The sequence below is a fragment of the Fusarium keratoplasticum genome, chromosome 6 (genome assembly GCF_025433545.1).
Source record: "Fusarium keratoplasticum isolate Fu6.1 chromosome 6, whole genome shotgun sequence".
Classification (NCBI taxonomy): domain Eukaryota; kingdom Fungi; phylum Ascomycota; class Sordariomycetes; order Hypocreales; family Nectriaceae; genus Fusarium; species Fusarium keratoplasticum.
In genome coordinates, this window is record NC_070534.1 from 3430821 (window position 1) to 3447177 (window position 16357).

At 52.1% G+C, this 16357-nt stretch overlaps 5 protein-coding genes across 5 annotated transcripts; 2 read left to right on the forward strand and 3 right to left on the reverse strand.

Annotated features, from left to right (window-relative positions):
* Positions 1 to 142: 142 nt before the first annotated feature.
* Positions 143 to 1033, forward strand: NCS57_00904700 (SNF2-rel-dom domain-containing protein; the record flags this gene model as incomplete). Its single annotated transcript, XM_053058835.1, has 1 exon — positions 143 to 1033. The coding sequence occupies one exon, from the start codon at positions 143 to 145 to the stop codon at positions 1031 to 1033; it is 891 nt and encodes a 296-aa protein (XP_052912666.1).
* Positions 1034 to 2458: 1425 nt separating this feature from the next.
* NCS57_00904800 (uncharacterized protein) lies at positions 2459 to 5100 on the reverse strand (the record flags this gene model as incomplete). Its single annotated transcript, XM_053058836.1, has 8 exons — positions 2459 to 2869; positions 2918 to 2976; positions 3232 to 3596; positions 3651 to 3922; positions 3980 to 4130; positions 4180 to 4227; positions 4289 to 4438; positions 4676 to 5100. The coding sequence occupies 8 exons, from the start codon at positions 5098 to 5100 to the stop codon at positions 2459 to 2461; spliced, it is 1881 nt and encodes a 626-aa protein (XP_052912667.1).
* Positions 5101 to 8490: 3390 nt separating this feature from the next.
* Positions 8491 to 10237, reverse strand: NCS57_00904900 (uncharacterized protein; the record flags this gene model as incomplete). Its single annotated transcript, XM_053058837.1, has 6 exons — positions 8491 to 9027; positions 9083 to 9120; positions 9178 to 9682; positions 9742 to 9839; positions 9902 to 10004; positions 10055 to 10237. The coding sequence occupies 6 exons, from the start codon at positions 10235 to 10237 to the stop codon at positions 8491 to 8493; spliced, it is 1464 nt and encodes a 487-aa protein (XP_052912668.1).
* Positions 10238 to 11450: 1213 nt separating this feature from the next.
* NCS57_00905000 (uncharacterized protein) lies at positions 11451 to 12659 on the reverse strand (the record flags this gene model as incomplete). The annotated part of the gene is made up of 1 exon (XM_053058838.1): positions 11451 to 12659. The coding sequence occupies one exon, from the start codon at positions 12657 to 12659 to the stop codon at positions 11451 to 11453; it is 1209 nt and encodes a 402-aa protein (XP_052912669.1).
* A 1582-nt stretch (positions 12660 to 14241) lies between these two features.
* Positions 14242 to 16238, forward strand: NCS57_00905100 (MFS domain-containing protein; the record flags this gene model as incomplete). Its single annotated transcript, XM_053058839.1, has 6 exons — positions 14242 to 14550; positions 14630 to 15019; positions 15073 to 15178; positions 15233 to 15551; positions 15603 to 15732; positions 15792 to 16238. 6 exons carry the CDS (start codon positions 14242 to 14244, stop codon positions 16236 to 16238), a joined length of 1701 nt encoding a protein of 566 aa, XP_052912670.1.
* Between the last annotated feature and the right edge of the window lie 119 nt (positions 16239 to 16357).

The window sequence follows — 16357 nt, forward strand, 5'->3', positions numbered from 1 at the left end:
CGCCAAAAACCCTTGTTCAACCACCAACAAACTTATCCGCGCACGGCGGCGAAAATGATCCCATCGCACCTTAGACATTCTACAACGGAGACGCCTGGGATACCATCAAGACTGGCAAGGAATTTGAGAAGCTTGGCATGGCATGGCACGGCTACTTGGGCAGGACCCCGAATCCCTCGATCTTATGCGACACAAGGAATTCGCCGTGCAACCTTCTCTCCGTGAGGAAATGCTTCGACAAGAATTCATTGCCTATGTGCAGGGTGGGCGTGGACCATTGTTTCTGCTCCATCCGCAACTATTCCAAACGCTTGCCAACAAGATCAAGTACGGGGCCATTTTTGCTCAAACCGCTATCCGGCCACTCATGAAACTTCTATGCATTCGTCGCGGCATGCTCACAAGGTTAGAGCTGCCCGACAAGAGTGTTGTTTCACCCGGAGACTCGCTGCCTGTGTCCGCTTCACGAGTTGTGACGTTTCGCTATGCTCTATCCAACGCAAGACAAGTCACGAGTCTGTGCCAACGACACTTTGGAGATCTCCTTTCCCAGTCCGGAGAACACGGTTCCGAACACATTGGCCACAACATCTTCCAAGACGCCGCTTCGCAAGTACTGAATGGTTCAGTGCTGAGGGTTCTTTCGCTTCTCACCACAAACATTGGCTTCTATCTGTTGACGCAATCCAACATACGAAACGTCAAACTCCTTGGTGACACAGAAGCAGTGAAGATCCTGGCGGAGCAGAAGCTAGCGCACTTCAGCCAGACGGACGACACTGAAGTTGGCTTGGAGGACCTTGTGCCTGTCGGCGAGGGCTTGGAATTGACGGGGTTACGAGGGAATCTGACCTCTGACGAACTGAGGATGCAGACAAGGGTGAACCAGCAAGCCAGGGTTGTACCTAGCGGGGACGTTGCGGAACGCAATCCCGTCATAAAAACGACAGAAATGGCGGACTTCAGTAGTACTTCTACCATAAGCAGCCAAGCAGTGTCGTTTCTTTCCCAACTGACCTCCCTGGGATGGTGAAAACAGGGAGAACGTGAATCTGGGTGAAGCATGCTCAATACTATTATGATGGCCTCGAGTATCTTCGCTATTTGTCTCTTGAAGGAGCACACTGTTTCGGACTGCGGGGCAGCCATCCGCCGATTCAACGACAAGAATAGAGAATCCGGTACCTTGATCACATCGCTGCAGCTCAGGGCTTTCGGTACCAACTTCCACGGTGTTTGTTCAACCACCATCATAGAACAGCCGCCCAGTATGTCCACGCTTCAGCAGGTTATCAGCAGGCTTTGGTCGGTTGGGGGAGGGAATGTCCACGGAACTCATGAGGCAAGTCGAGGCGGGTTTTTGTTGGATTGTTACAAAGGGGGGGAGATTCAACGTCATTACGGCCTTGGAGATAGAATTCAGGATTGGATACTTTGCATCCTTAGCCCTTTTGACAGAACGGTGCTTGTCTTATGAGGAATTTAGCTAATGTTTTAAAAACATTTACTCAAAATGCGATAATAGATATATGAAACTAGGACAAACTCATGAAATATTATGTCAAATATTAACATAAAGTATGAGTACTTTTTTGTGATTCTGTTCTAACCGAACGGCAGAACCTCCGCAACCAACTTTGCAGGCGGCTACGGGGGCTTTTCTGCTGTTTTTTTATTTTAAAGGCCGTAGGAATAGACGATCTTTGGGAGGCAAACGTCGTTGAGTTGCGGGCTCCTTACCAAATCTTGAAGCGTATCGCAAAAACGGCAAGTTTCATAAAGTCCCTTCAACAGCGAATGGATCGGAGAAAGAGGGATATGATGCAAGGATAGTAGGGAAAATGTCAGCCCTGACGATTCTTTCGCCAGCGTTCCTTGTCATCACTCAAGTTCACACCTTCGGCCATGATGTCCTAGCCACCACCCATGTATGACCAAACAAAGACATGAGCAGCTCACACACATCTCAACGAGGGCCAGCAAAAAAGAGTAAACCAGCAAAAAATAAGTTCTCAATCATTTTATAGGAATAGCCCGATGCGGGGGTCGAACCCGCAACCTTGAGATTGTGTACTCGTAAGAGTCTCACGCTCTACCGATTGAGCTAACCGGGCAGCACCGGATCGCGTTGTTGAAGAAAGGCGCTGCTTGGGAGGGCTTAGCAGCTGCTAGGGCTTGACGTGTGGAAGCCTGGAAAACACCTTGAGCGAGCCACCACAGATCCGACCTTGCAGCTTCTTGCCTCTGATCAATCTCGAATGCCTCGAATTTCTGTTCGTTACCTCTCCTTTGCATTCTCATTCCCTTGTTAAGTTTCTATAACTCCGAGCCCATCAACTCCCATCCAGTCCCGTCCTCATCTCAACTGCACACATCGTATCTCTCCTGCCAGTTGTCAATCTGTCTGCTACCCGGGTGTCATCCGATAACAGTTTCCCTTCCAACAACCAAGAATACGTCAGGCCATCGGCTCCGAGACAGAAGGTTCGGCTGGCCGAGTCCAGGAATCATCACCCTCGCTGCCACTGTCCTCGTAGTCACTATCCTCGAACTCATTTTCCTCATACTCACTATCATCATAGTCACTGTCATCGCCGCTGTAATCATCCTCCTCCAATACTCCCCTCTCACGTATGGGGTTTATCACAATATTGTCCCCTTCGGCCTCTAGGACCCCATCATAACGCATCCGTAGCGGGCCATCATACATACCGGCTTTCAAGTCATCACTCGATACTTGAGTATTAGGAGCTGATATTTGGCTTCGGATAACTCGGAGCCGTGCCTGAGCCGCTAGAAATTCCGGATTACATTCAATGCACCTTTGAAAGGCGTCTGCTGCATCACTAGGTTGACAACAGCGGTCGTACTATATATGTGTCAGTTCCTTGATGAACACCAACATGGGGAGACCTACCAAAACGCCCAGGTTGTACCAGGGCTCAAACAGCCACGGACTTAAGTGAACAGCTCTGGCTAGAGCATCTAGTGAGTCAAGATATTGACCAGTTTGGAAGTATAACACCCCGATCGTATTCCAGACTGAGGGACACCGGCCTTCATGCCAAGCAGCCTGCTGAAGAGCTTCATAGGCCTCTCTATAGTCTCCCAACCGGATGCATGCTCTACCAAGAAGGTACCAATTTTCAAAATTCAAAGTATCTAGATAGGATCTCAGTGTCAGTTCTGGTTTCATGGTGAGCGTAAATTGTGCATGTTGGGTTCTTTTACCTGATGTGACAGTGATTTCTAAGTGCTGCTTTGACCTTCGGAGCAAGTCAGCGTCGCCGCGCTCTTCCCCATCCTGGAGGCACGTAAAGCCAAAGAAGGCATTCGCAGCTGGATCCCTGGCGTCTTTGTCCAATCGGTATCGGGCGTCTTCAAAGTCTTTAATAGGCGGTGAGGTCTGGTAAAATGTAACCCTGCGGAAGGCTTCAGGTTCCTCTTCGAGTTGCATGGGGGGCAACTGGGGACCAATTTCTGGTTTTCTGGTCGCTCGCGTCTGGCTGATGACAGGTTCTTGGGTCTGTGGGCCATATAGCTCCACAAGTGGTGCTGTGATCGTCTGTGACGTTGTCCATCGACCACACGAAGTGCTGAGGGTGTTTGATTAGTCCATCCTGGGAAGATGTATCAGGTTCGACACTTACCATACTTTGCGGTGCTGATCTAGCTGCACTGCTTGGTTTATGACTTTACCACTGCATCTAGAATCGGCGCAATTCTCTCCCAAAGAAGAAGCTCGTGAGACAACCATGGCCTGCTCGATGTGAAGCCCAGACTTTATGAAACGCTCCCAGACTCTCGCATTAAGTTCCATACCGTTTTGTGCCATCATGATGGAGAACCGGTTCTGTACGATAAGATCTGCTCCGGGCCTCATGTTGGCATATACAACGAGCCGAAGCATATTGGAAAATGACTGCTGCAGTTAGTTCTCATTCGTTTTTTAGAGTACTTTCTTACAGACAAGACTTACATTCCAAGTGCGACATGCCTGCAGGGGTAGGGCCCAGCTCTCTCCGTGAGCGTCATCGAGCCTCACGATATCAAGAGTGAGATGCATCGGGATAGCTTCGATAGCGCGCATGATACGTTTTAACTGGCCAGTGATGTCGAGAAGCATGCGCCTACATCCAATGGTTAATAACCTACTTCAGCCTTGCCAAGAAGACCTACGTGTTTCGAGAGATTGCCTCCAGCATTTCCTGTGAGCATTTTGCAAATCTAATAACCGAGTTAGTTGCTAAACTGTCAAAATGTGCTACAATTGACTGGGGAGTCTCACAGAGTAAACATTTCCTTGATGTCTTGCATCAGGCGAAAGAGACGCTTGGCATGACGCTGGATCATTGTTGAAGTCTTTCCAGTTTTCCGTGATAGGTCATCGATGTTCGTATTGATAGCCTTCAGGTTTCGGTCCAAGGCTTTTGCTTGTCTTGAACGCGTCTCCGTCTAAACAGCTATGTTGGCCACCAAGACGTCGACGGTGCTTTGCGTTCTTGATGCTATGCTCAAAATGGACGTGGCGTGGCCAGCGATGGCATTTGCGTGTCTCTCTACTGCCAGTGCTTGGGAGGTACCGATACATCGAGATTGTGATGCAAGTTGTTTCACCCGAGTCCTATAATTATTTAGCTCTTGTATCCAGCCACCGGTCAAGGGGTGTCCGGACAATTGCTGCACGCTCAAGAGGATGTTGATAGCTGCCATCTCAGACATTATAGTCTTTCTGAATGAGTCTACATCACTCTGAGCCACCATGGACCAGTGAAGTCTTGTTCCGATGCTGGAGAGGCTCCTGGTCGTTCGGAAATGGCCGAGGCTGCTTTCTTTAGACCGCATCTTGTCGGCCATGACTTGTACAGGCTGCGAACAGTGGACTACAATTGCCCGGATCTGATCCAGGGTCTGGCGCTCCTCGTCGCTCTCTGGTTCTAGGCGCAAGACATGTTGTAGCGTGCTCTGGACGAGGTCCAGCTCGACACGAAGCTGCTGGAAATGAGAAGGGGCGTCCTTGTAGTTGCGGAGCTCGATGGCGACGCGTTCAATGAGGCCCAAGACGGCTATCACGTCGCCTATGGCGTACCCAAACGACATGGCGGACGACTGTCGTACATTCGAATGTGCGCGAGTATGCGAGAGCCTTGTTTTGAAGATCAGGCTGCAATCAGCTCAGCCTCACTTTCAACGCGGCCAACATACCCTTCGATAGATGCAACATGCATGAATCGTCTTATTACATACATAACTGAACAGTTTATAAAAGAAGAAAAAAAAACAGTTACCGAGGGCCGAAACCAAAACTGGTAACTCACATTTCACGTTGGCTCCCGAGTTTACTACTGGCTCGGACAAAACCATCAGCTACTCAGGATCGTCAGCTATAAAAGAAACAGTGCAAGTCGTATTTTCATTGCGTATTAGGCTGTTCTAGAATAATAATAAGATGAAAATGCATCCCGGTGCATGCAAAAAAAATCCAAACAGTTTTATCTGTTCGCGGATATCTTTACAGGAGAGACCCGAATGGCATATGGGACGCCGCGATCTACGTCTGAGTACCTCCAGGTGGTATTAATAGATATGGTGGGTATCAGGGACTTTTCACCTGGTCTCTTCTTTAGTAACAAATTGGGGTGCCTCCAACCATGAGTAAGTATGGTGTACCAAACTTCTCAAACTCAGAGTCCTTCTCTTGACAGCTCACAGGAATCACACGGCTTAAACTCTTCCCCGGGAGGCAGCTTGGCGCGATGGTACAGTGGGCTTGTTTTTAAACAAAGGAGACAGCCTGGCCCAGAAACACAGGCTCTATCGCTTCTCTTATTCACTGGAGACTCTCCTTGGCTGGACTGATGGATCAGCAAGGTGGTCTCAAACCCTGTGACTACGGCCCTCGATGGGATAACTGAGCCAGATGACCGAACACCAACCATGCCACGCAGGGGCTCGCTGTTTGGCTCCCTTCTGAAGGGCATCTCCCTCACCCCTGGAATCTGAGACTCATCCAACGATAGTGGCCCCGGACGACGACCATCAACATGGCCCAAGCCACCGCCTCCGATGGATCTCGTCCTCCAACTAACTACCTGACGTGATCACTGCTAGAAAGAGGAAATACAGTTTCTCGACCCCCGTCGTAACGCCCGCTCGTGATGGTTATCCCCCAACTGCTGGATTAAACCCCCCTCAATTTGTCAGTCCCCAGATCACCATTGGGTCTACGCATCAACCTGGGGTACTATCTCCGCCCTGTGGGCTTGACACACCACTAGCCAGCGTTCTTGCGCCCGCACAGATGTACCAGAGATGTTCCCCGGGCTTGCCTGCATCTCCAGGCTCCACAAACAACGGAAACGGGGGCGCTCGTGGCATGGGGATCCCCGGCTCAGACCCCGCTGTTGATCTTGATCCAGATAATGAGCCCAACGACATAAAACATCTTCAGAGATTTACATTCGCTCCCGCACTTTTATCGGGAGAGTTCCCGGAGGAATCATCCCACCACGGCCTAGATCGAAGTCTGTGGTTCACGCATATCAGCCTCATGTAACAGACAAGGGAGGTGGGTTCATGCACCGTGGAAGGCGCCTCGTCCACGCCACTATTTATGCTTTCCTAAACTATTGCCTTTGCCAGAGGTACTATTGAAAGTTTCGTGTGGGAGGTCGGCGCTGGCCAATGCTACCCCTTGGAATAAGTCTCACTCAACATCTAGATCTTGTTCCAGACAAGGGATTGCAGGAGGAGTAATCTCACACCAACCGATAAAGATGCGGCAGATACAACATCCGCGGAGTAGGGTTATACAGGGTGCCTAGACGTCGTGTAGACTGACTCGTCTCAGAGACCCCCAAGCGCCGGCGACGCTATGGCCAACCATATCATTGTCGACGGCGGCCGCTTTCCGTCCTCCTCCGGCGCCAAAGCCCGGAAGTTGCAGGTCCGGTATTGCCAAGAGCCTCTGCCAGTCGTGGATTGGCCAACCCGAGTTATTTCATACCCAACAGTATCTTCGCGTAATCTAACGGGATGCGCGATACATAGGACACGATAAGACTCGCGTCAAGGGTGTATTCGGGTAGAAGACCACTAACACCTGGACCTTCCGTGTATCCCCGATGTCGACTTGAGGTAAGCCATACCCGTCGTTCCGCCCCTGGAGTCACCCCAGTGATGGTCCGGGCTTTGTTTTGGTCCACATAGTCAAGGCGGGGGAGAACCTGGGGAAGTCAATCAGGTTGATGCTTAGGAACATGCATTAGGGTACAGACCTTGATGATCAGCATGTACCGCCGGATTCGATGTTCGCTGTGCCTACGAATATGATAAGAACCCTCACTGCTGATAGCTCATCTCTCACTTTTAAAAGGTCACCTGGCCTGGTGTTGACACTTGTCAACGATCGTGAGAAGGTGTAACATCAGCAAATTTGTTCCCCCGTGTAGAAAGAACACCTGAAGCGAGCAACCCTCATGGCAATCAGACCTGCCTTATCCGGCGACCTTGCATCGCAAGACAGCAGCAACGGCACAAGTTGGATCTACATCCCTGAGACTCAAAACCATCTCGGTGTGACGTAACACCTGCAAGCTGTCAGACCCAGGGATTCACTCTCTGGGGTAACTTCGGCCTGACCGTGAGACATGCGCACAGTACATGGATAGATGGGTTAAGGATGGAGATAGAGTTGCATGTTTGCGAGATTAAGTGAGGCAGCTGAGAGGTTCCCTTGACTAATTGATGCCTGGTATAGGAAGGGAGCAGCGAATGGGATCGGCGCCTCGTAGTGCGAGGTTGCATCGGGAGCAACCGGGCAAGGTGAACCCCTCACCGACTCCGCAGACGGGGAGTTTTGTCCAACATGGTTCAAGGAGGGTAGTGCGTTTGGTTGAGGTTTCACTACGTCATGTCACAAGAAGAGGGGGTTGGTAGGTCAACAAGTTGCAACACTTTCTCCGTGGAAGCAGGGGATGGCATCTCCTCGCTGTGGTGTTCCCCAACAGCCAAGACCTGAGATGCCGGGGTGTCTCGGGGTCGCCGACTTCTGATGCTACCTTCCCCGCAATGGGCTCGGCGTATAATGGAAGATCACTTCTAGAACAGCAGGGTCTCGAACGATCCTTCATACAGATTCGGGTCCACTGTGGTTGCAACCTGCATGGTGAGCAAACCTCCATGGTGGATTCCCCGTAAGGTGTGATACCCAGGGATATGTGTTGGCTGCACGACGATGCACAGATGGGGGCGCACGGTCTTCAGGAGGTTGGTATGTGCTGTTGAATCCATTGATTTGATTTGCTATGTACAACTGTACAAACTGTTGGTTGGCGACAGCTCAGTCGATGGCGTCTTGCCAGTGGTTCATATCAACATAACGTAAAGGAGTGTCCTATCTTCCAGCTCCCCATAGCCCCTGTAGAGAGTCCTCCGCACTCCAACATCCTCCTCGCTTGATTCCATCTTCGTAGCTTCGTGATTGCGTGATTAGTACACGTAAAAGACGGTAGCCTCACTCTCCTGGCTGCGGAGCTTGCGGTTTCGCCTCATCATGATAACCTTGGCCACCCAAGCGAGCACAGCGGTAGCGATACTGAAAGCAGCACTGCTGGACATGGCAATAGCGTAGCGGGGCTCGTCGCTAGAGGGCCAGAGGTAGGGCGTCCAGATGAAGCTGATGTTCATGATCATAGTCACCATGCTAATAGCCACGGCCTTCTTCTCCTTGGTCTGGCCACAGACGGAGCCACACCAACCGAGAATCAGACTGTTCACGGCGTATGTGCCAATAGTAAAGATAACCATGCACACGTATCGTCCGGCGGTGTTGAGGGTGGCGGCGGCTGCGGCGAAGCCAATCACGGCGACGGCCTTGGATGCAGTAATGTGCCACGTCCTCTCATTGAATTTTCCGGAAGAATACGAGACGAGAATGGTGCTGGCGCCGGCGATTAGGTAAGGTGGGCAGGTGAGGACCAGGGTGATGGTGGTGTTGAAGCCGAGGGTCTTGACGACGGTGGGGAACTAATTTCGTCAGAACTCAACGAAACCTGGTTTTTTCAGCTTTAAATTAACGTACGAAGTTCTTGAAACCATTTGCGGCGAGATGAAAATGAGCTGAGATATCTTGTTAGCAAGTTTTGGTGGTGTGGGGGGGAACAAGGTAGCACTAACCCATGAAGCAGAAAATCCAGACCATGGGATCCTTAGCGGCCTGCTGCAGACCCTTCCAGGTAGAGGTCTCACCCTTGTTAGCGACGGTGTCGAGCTCCATGCGGTTGTACGCAAGGTCACGCTCCTCCTGCGTCAGCCACCAGGTGGTCTGCGGGAAATCAGGCAGCACAAAGTAACCGACGACGGCAATGACGAATGTGACGGCGCCCTGCAGGATGAAGAGCCACTTCCAACCAGCGATTCCAGCCAGGTCGTCCATTCCGTAGAAGATGCCCGCGGCGATGAGACCAGCGAAGGCGGTGGCTAGGATGTTGCCGGTGTAGAGGATGGCGATGCGTGTGGCGACCTCCTTGCGGGTGTAGAAGATGGAGAGGAGGTAGACGGCGCCGGGGTAGTACGGGGCTTCAGTGAGACCGAGGAAGAAGCGGGTGAGGAGGAGGCCCTTGAAGTCCTTGGCCACGGCGGTGAGAGCGCTGACGACGGCCCAGAGCATCATCATGACGCCCTTTGAGCTGGGTTAGTTTTCTGAAGGGGTTTTATCAATCAGATGTGCCGTTTACTGACCATGTAGCGGCTGGGGCGTGTTCGGGTGAGGAACATGTTGGAAGGGATCTGGGCGAGGATGTAGCCGACGAACAGGATGGAAACACAGGTTTGGTATTCTAGACAGGGGAATGCATGTGAGTATAGCACTGATGAGGAGTTGTGCAGGGGAATCGTGTACCTGTGCCCTTGAGGTTGAGATCTTTCTCGAGATCATTGAGACGAGCCAGGGCAATGGCATTTCGGTCCAGATAGTTGAGCCAGTACATGCTCCAAAGCATGGGCTAGACAGATAAGCAACAGAGTCAAGGCATATCTCGTAAAGGCCACTCACCATCATCCATCGGTCAAGCTTTTTCACGAGAGCAATCTCCTTGGGATCCGTCTTCTCGTGAGCACCAGAGTAATCAACCTTTTCGACCTTGGGGATAGGCTTCTCTGGGTTCTCATCTTGAAAGATCTGAGGCTCGACGTCGCGACGGACGTCGGTCTTGTCGTCGTATGCAGTGGTATCCATGGTCATGAACAATCAGAGATGTGTCAAGATGATGTTGATGATGCAAAGACTTGATAGAAAAGATGCAGCAGTATCTAGCTGGCTCTGAAGAGGAGAGGAGGGCAGTCAAGACTGTTGAGTGCCTTGGGGAGAAGAGAAACCGTTTTTTTCGAGGGGAAGACGAAGCCATTATGTACTCTCCCGTCCGGCTCCAACGTCTTTCCCCTCCAGTGTCAATCACTTCCTACTGAGACCCAGTGACTCTCGTTAACCCTCTTTGTCTTTCTCCCCGGAAATCTCGCCGACCCGTCCCGGGATGTGGGGTGCGGAGTAATGGGGTAATGGAGTCCAAGCATGTCGTGCGGGCGAACATCTCGAAGCTTGCGAGATTCCAGACGGTCTAGAATCCTGCTACCCCAGGCGGTCCCCCCTTGCTCTGGTGCGTGTTTTTGGTCGTAGCGCTTATCTAGATTGCACTTGGGGTACAAGGGGGGACACCCTTCTGAGATGACCCCCCTTGTATCTCCCCCTCAGAAACCTTGTACATCAGTCATTTAGCTCTCTCCGAGCCAAGTGCCGTCCTTGGCCCTCATACGACTAGACGAGAAGGAACCAACAGCCAAGCTGTGAATGATGCGCCAAGGAGCGAAGATCAGCCTAGTAGGAGTAGTCGCCAAGGCAGTGAGACAGCCATGTATCTTCGTCTACCAGTCAGAGCATCATGTCAAACAATAAAAGCCAGGGTGTTTGGCGCGGGCTTGAACTCTATCTGGCCACCAAACCTTCCCGGGGTGGTTCTTTTCTTCTGGAAAGAGGCCACTGTCGAATGAGGGCCAGCCAAGGTCAATAGCACGTGGTCCGATAAGAGGGAGCAATCTGGTCGCCTACGCTTCATCTGGGGACGATTCTAAGCTATGGAGCGCCCATACAGACACCAAATATATGCGGCATTTCCCGTACGCCCGCAGAGGGAACCCTTCCTATTGCGGAAGGAGGTTAAGCTTAAACATTAAGTTTGCGGAGTGAACATGGAGCTAGTTTTGACTACCGAGGGCCTCTTGGCGAATAGGAGTCACAGAAGAGGGGATCTTCCCCGCGTCATCTTCTCTCCCCCGAGTCCCCCCTTGGGCTCTTCCCCTGCAAGGTGTCACCAACGGTGGGAGGCAGTGTTTCATTATGGGGTCAATATTTGAGGCATTTGCGCTAGTCATGAACATACAGTAATCATCAATCGTCAATACGTCTTTCCGAGCATCCTTCCAACCTCCACAATCCTCATGACGGACTCTGCGCTCTCTTTGGTCAGCTTCTCGGCCTCGCTAACGGCGTCGTCCAATGTCATGGGCCTCTGGATGATGCAAGTAAAAGCGTCGATCCCGATGTCGTAGTTGACCCTGGCGCCAGGCCCAATCGTCCCCGCGATGGCGATGACGGGGAGGCCGTGCTTCTTGGCCAAGCGGGCAACCTCTGCGGGGATCTTGCCCCGTGGGGTTTGGTCGTCGATGCCACCCTCGGCCGTCAGGACCAGGTCGCACTCGTCAAAGATGCTGTGGAGGTTGATGTATTGCATCACAATCTCATACCTAGGTCTAAGGTGCGCCCCTACCAGGCGAAGACCTGTTCCGAGACCTCCCGATGCGCCACCGCCTGGGGCTAGTCGGAGAGTCTTGTCGCAGAGGATGCGGCTGGCTACGCCCGCTAGAGTCTCCATGGCGAGGCTGAGACGTTGGGTCTGCTCTGGGGTAGATCCCTTCTGCGGACCAAAGACGTTGGCTACGCCGTCAGGTCCACAGAGGACGTTGTGCCAGTTGACAGCAACGCCAATCTTGGTCTTCCAGATGCGAGGATCGACCCCAGACAGATCGATGGAGTCGAGGGCAAGGAGGGATTCACCGCCTCGAGCGGTTGGCAGAGAGCGCCCGTTGGTATCGAGTAGAGTCGCGCCAAGAGCCTGGAGCATCCCCGCACCACCATCACAGGTTCCAGAGTCCCCGCATCCGACGAGAATACGGGTGGCCCCAGCGTCTAGGGCAGCGAGAATGAGCTCCCCAACGCCAAAGGTGGTGGTGCTGCCGGGGTCGCGGCGGCTGGGGGGCACTAAGCTGAGACCGGCGGCAGCAGCCATTTCCAGCACAGCAGTGCAGGCCTCTTCCGCTTCTTCCCCACCGGAGCGGCCCAAGATGCCAAAGAAGGACGAGATGGGCTCGCCCACGGGCCCAGTCACGGGGACCTGGCGGAGCGTGCCTCCGGTCGCCGAGACGATGGCGCGGGTGAAGCCCTCTCCCCCGTCAACGAGCGGGACTTTACGGACCGAGGCGTGAGGCTCAACGGCGAGGATGCCGGCCTCGATGCAGTCAGCCGCCGTGCCGGGCTCGAGACTTCCCTTGAAGCCGGAAGGGCAGACGAGGATTCTCATGGCGCTTGGCATTGGGATGGAGCCCATTGCTGAGTCAGGAAGAGTCAAGAGGAGTGTGTGAGATAAGAGCGTGTGATAAGAGCTTTAAGAGGTAGAGTGTGGGTAGCGAGTGTAGGAGTGTGATTATTCAGAGCGAATGTAAGTTGCCAAGTTGTAGGGCTGAGAGTGAAGCGAATGTTGAAGAGAAGAGTGTTGGTTTGGATGATGATGATATTCCCAGATGGATTCACGAGTGCAGATGCATCGTTTTATAGATGGAATAGCTTCCTTGTACGACGAGATATTCTTGACAATCCAACCATTCTAATTCCGCTCATCTAGGTCATGGTGTTCATCCTCATTCACAGACTCAATGCCAGCAGACGTTTCGCCTCTCTCGCTCAGCCTCTCTCGCGTAGGGTCCTACCTGCCAAGAAGAAGGCGCTGGGAGAGGAATCGAGGGCATTACCCGGAATAGCAACATGTCGTATGCCTTCCTTCTCACACAGGAATCGTCGAGAAAGTGTCGCGGGGACAAGGACATCCACTCACGTCACGCGAGCAGCCCCAGCCACTGGGTACAGATTAGAGTCAAAGGACCAGGACGGTTTGAATAAGGTGAGTCGGGCAAAGTTGTAGGACTGTGGACGCGTCATTGCCAATGCTGTGGCAGAAGGCTGAGGTCGATCATCGAGCCTTGGTATTCACGTCCTCGGTAGAGCATGCAGACAAGCTTATTTCTGTACCGGGGCAGGATGGTAGACTCGGGGACTTGGCTCATCCCGAGTAAAGTGGCAGACGGGGTCGAATTTAGCTTCTTGGTCAAGAAATTCTTGGCCCTCGAGCCTAACGTGACCCGCGTTTAAGACTGGAATACCGCTCCCAACCAGATGCCTCCACGGCAGCGGCAGCTGAGGAGGGCATTCATATTTAGAACAGCTGAAACGGGGCCAAGATCGGCTTTGGCAAACCTTAACTGATCTGTCCCTCTTGGCATCTCTTTCTCGACGAATAGGATGTCGGGAGCATGAGAGAGGCTGTGATAAGAGCCATCAGCCACCACCATGACGAACAATCTGCCATGATGACCGACAGGGATCATGGAGCTTCGTTGCGGGGCCGCGTAACAAAGAGGCGACCAGTGACAGCTGTTTCAAAGGCCCGCACAAGCCTGTCAGTCTCGTGCTCTTGAAACATTTATGCGAGGCGAGTGCATCTCATTGGGCTTGATGACGGCATCGGCGTTAGTGATGGCATGGCATTTAGGCGGTGCAACTAGACCCGCCACGAGAGCTGATGCGGAATGATGGCGCGTGTGGACCCTTTTTCTTCTTTTCTATTCCTTTAGCGAAGGGCTGTGCCTTGATCGTAATGTTGGATCTTGATGGGATGGGGGGCTGGAGGTGATTGCCAGCTTGTTTGTGACAGATTGATGCTCTGGCATGAATAGATAAAATGCCGCTGTGATGATCATCCTTTCAAGGGAGAGACAGGTCAAGCATCAATCACACAGATTCATTCGTTAACACCATTCTCTCGTTTCTTCACAAACGCCCTTTTTCTCTTCTGTGCCCTGCACTGCAGCTCAGTCTAGAATAACACCTTCGCTATTCTTACTACACTACCCACCATGAGCATCCATACCCTATCCAGAGCCAACTCCCGGTCTTCCATCTGGAGGTCCTGGAGTCCTAGGTTCGACGTCCTCACCAACTATGAGAAATCACGCCACAACTACCCGTGGCTGATGGACGAGGGAGAGGGACATGATCCACCCGACATTACTCCTCTACGTCGTCCACGGCCAATGCCGTCTCTTCTCGAAGTTCCGGATGCCGCTCATCAAGCTGGTCAACAACAGTACGGTCCGGTGCGCGATTTAGAGGAGCAGTCGGATCCGGAAACTCTTCTAGAAACACCAGTAGAAGACTCCAACTTAGTAAGCAGCTAACCAACCCCCCCTTGTCTTGGACTTCTAGCACGCCTTCTATGCAATGTGCTGACTCGTTGACGCAAAGGTGACTTGGGATGGCAACAAGGATCCTGCCAACCCTCACAACTGGACCAAGCACAAAAAGTGGCTTTCAACTATACTTGTTTCCTGCTTCACCTTCATCTCCCCCGTCTCGTCCACCATGCTCGCCCCGGCTTTGCCCGACTTGGCAGATGAGTTTGACATTGAGTCGGACTTTGAGACTTATCTCATCATGTCCATCTTCCTCCTCGCCTACGCCATTGGTCCTTTTCTGTTGGCACCCTTGTCCGAGATGTACGGGAGGGTTGTTGTTCTCCAGTCTGCCAATATGATCTATCTCATCTTCAACACTGTGTGTGGCTTCTCCCAGACCAAGAACCAGATCCTTGTGTTTCGGTTCTTGAGTGGTCTCGGTGGGAGTGCTCCACAAGCTGTAAGTTTGACTCGTCGTTTTGATGTTGACTCTGCTAACACTTGGGATGATAGCTTGGAGGAGGTGTCCTCAGTGATTGTTGGAGAGCCGAAGAACGAGGAACTGCAACAGCCATCTACAGTCTTGCTCCATTCCTTGGACCTGCTGTGGGACCCATAGGTCAGTCGACTACAGTATCGCCTTGAGCTTTAACATCTACTAACACCAAGACAGCCGGAGGTTACCTGACCCAGTATATGAACTGGCGTTGGGTCTTCTGGGTAGTTTCCATGGCCGACGCCCTCGTCCAAGTCCTCGCCTTCCTCTTCCTGAACGAGACGTATCCTCCCAAGATTCTCAAGAAAAAGGCCGACAAGCTCCGCAAGGAGACTGGCAACATGGCCTTGCACACCGAGTTTGAGAATCCCGATCGAACATTCTTGCAGTCACTACGGAAGAATTTGATGAGACCGTTCATCATGTTGTTTACGCAGCCGGCTATTCAGATCACGGCGTTATATAGAGCTTATCTCTATGGCCTCATGTACTTGGTGTAAGTACCTATGCTTCTCAACTTGTGTCGTCCTAGCTGACAACCTTCAAGACTTGCTTCGTTCCCCATGGTGTGGGAAGAGCAATACGACCAAGAGCCCGGCCGAGCAAGTTTAAACTACCTATCCCTGGGCGTTGGGTTTGTGATAGGTCTTCAGATCTCTGGACCTCTGATCGACAAGGTAACTCTCCCATGCTGCTCATACCTACCTACTATAAGTTACTAACAGTTGATCTGCAGGTCTACGCTACCCTCAAGAATCACTACAACCACCCCGGCCGACCTGAATTTCGCGTACCCCTAATGTTTCCCACGGCGCTTGTAACACCAGCTGGTCTGGTCTTATACGGTGTCTCGGCCCATCTCCAACTTCATTGGATTATACCCAACATCGGTGCAGCCATCTTCGCAGCAGGCTTAATTCAGTCCTTCCAATGCGCTCAAACATACATTGTCGACTCCTACGAACGATACGCCGCCAGTGCCACTGGGGCAGCAGCATTCGTGAGAACCATGGCTGGCTTCAGCTTTCCCCTCTTTGCCCCTGCCATGTACGAGAAGCTGGGCATTGCTTGGGGAAACGGTCTGCTTGCTGGTACGGCCATGTTTCTCTGCTTGCTTGTCCCTTGTGTACTCTGGCGATGGGGTGAATGGATTAGGAAGAAGAGCCCTTACTGTGCTGGTTAACCACCTTTGACCACCTTTTCACGATATTTGACGATACGACGTAATGTTTTTCCTTTAATCTTGTTCAACCAGGGTCCATATAGACGAAATAGACGGACCTTGCTCACGTTTCACCTCAG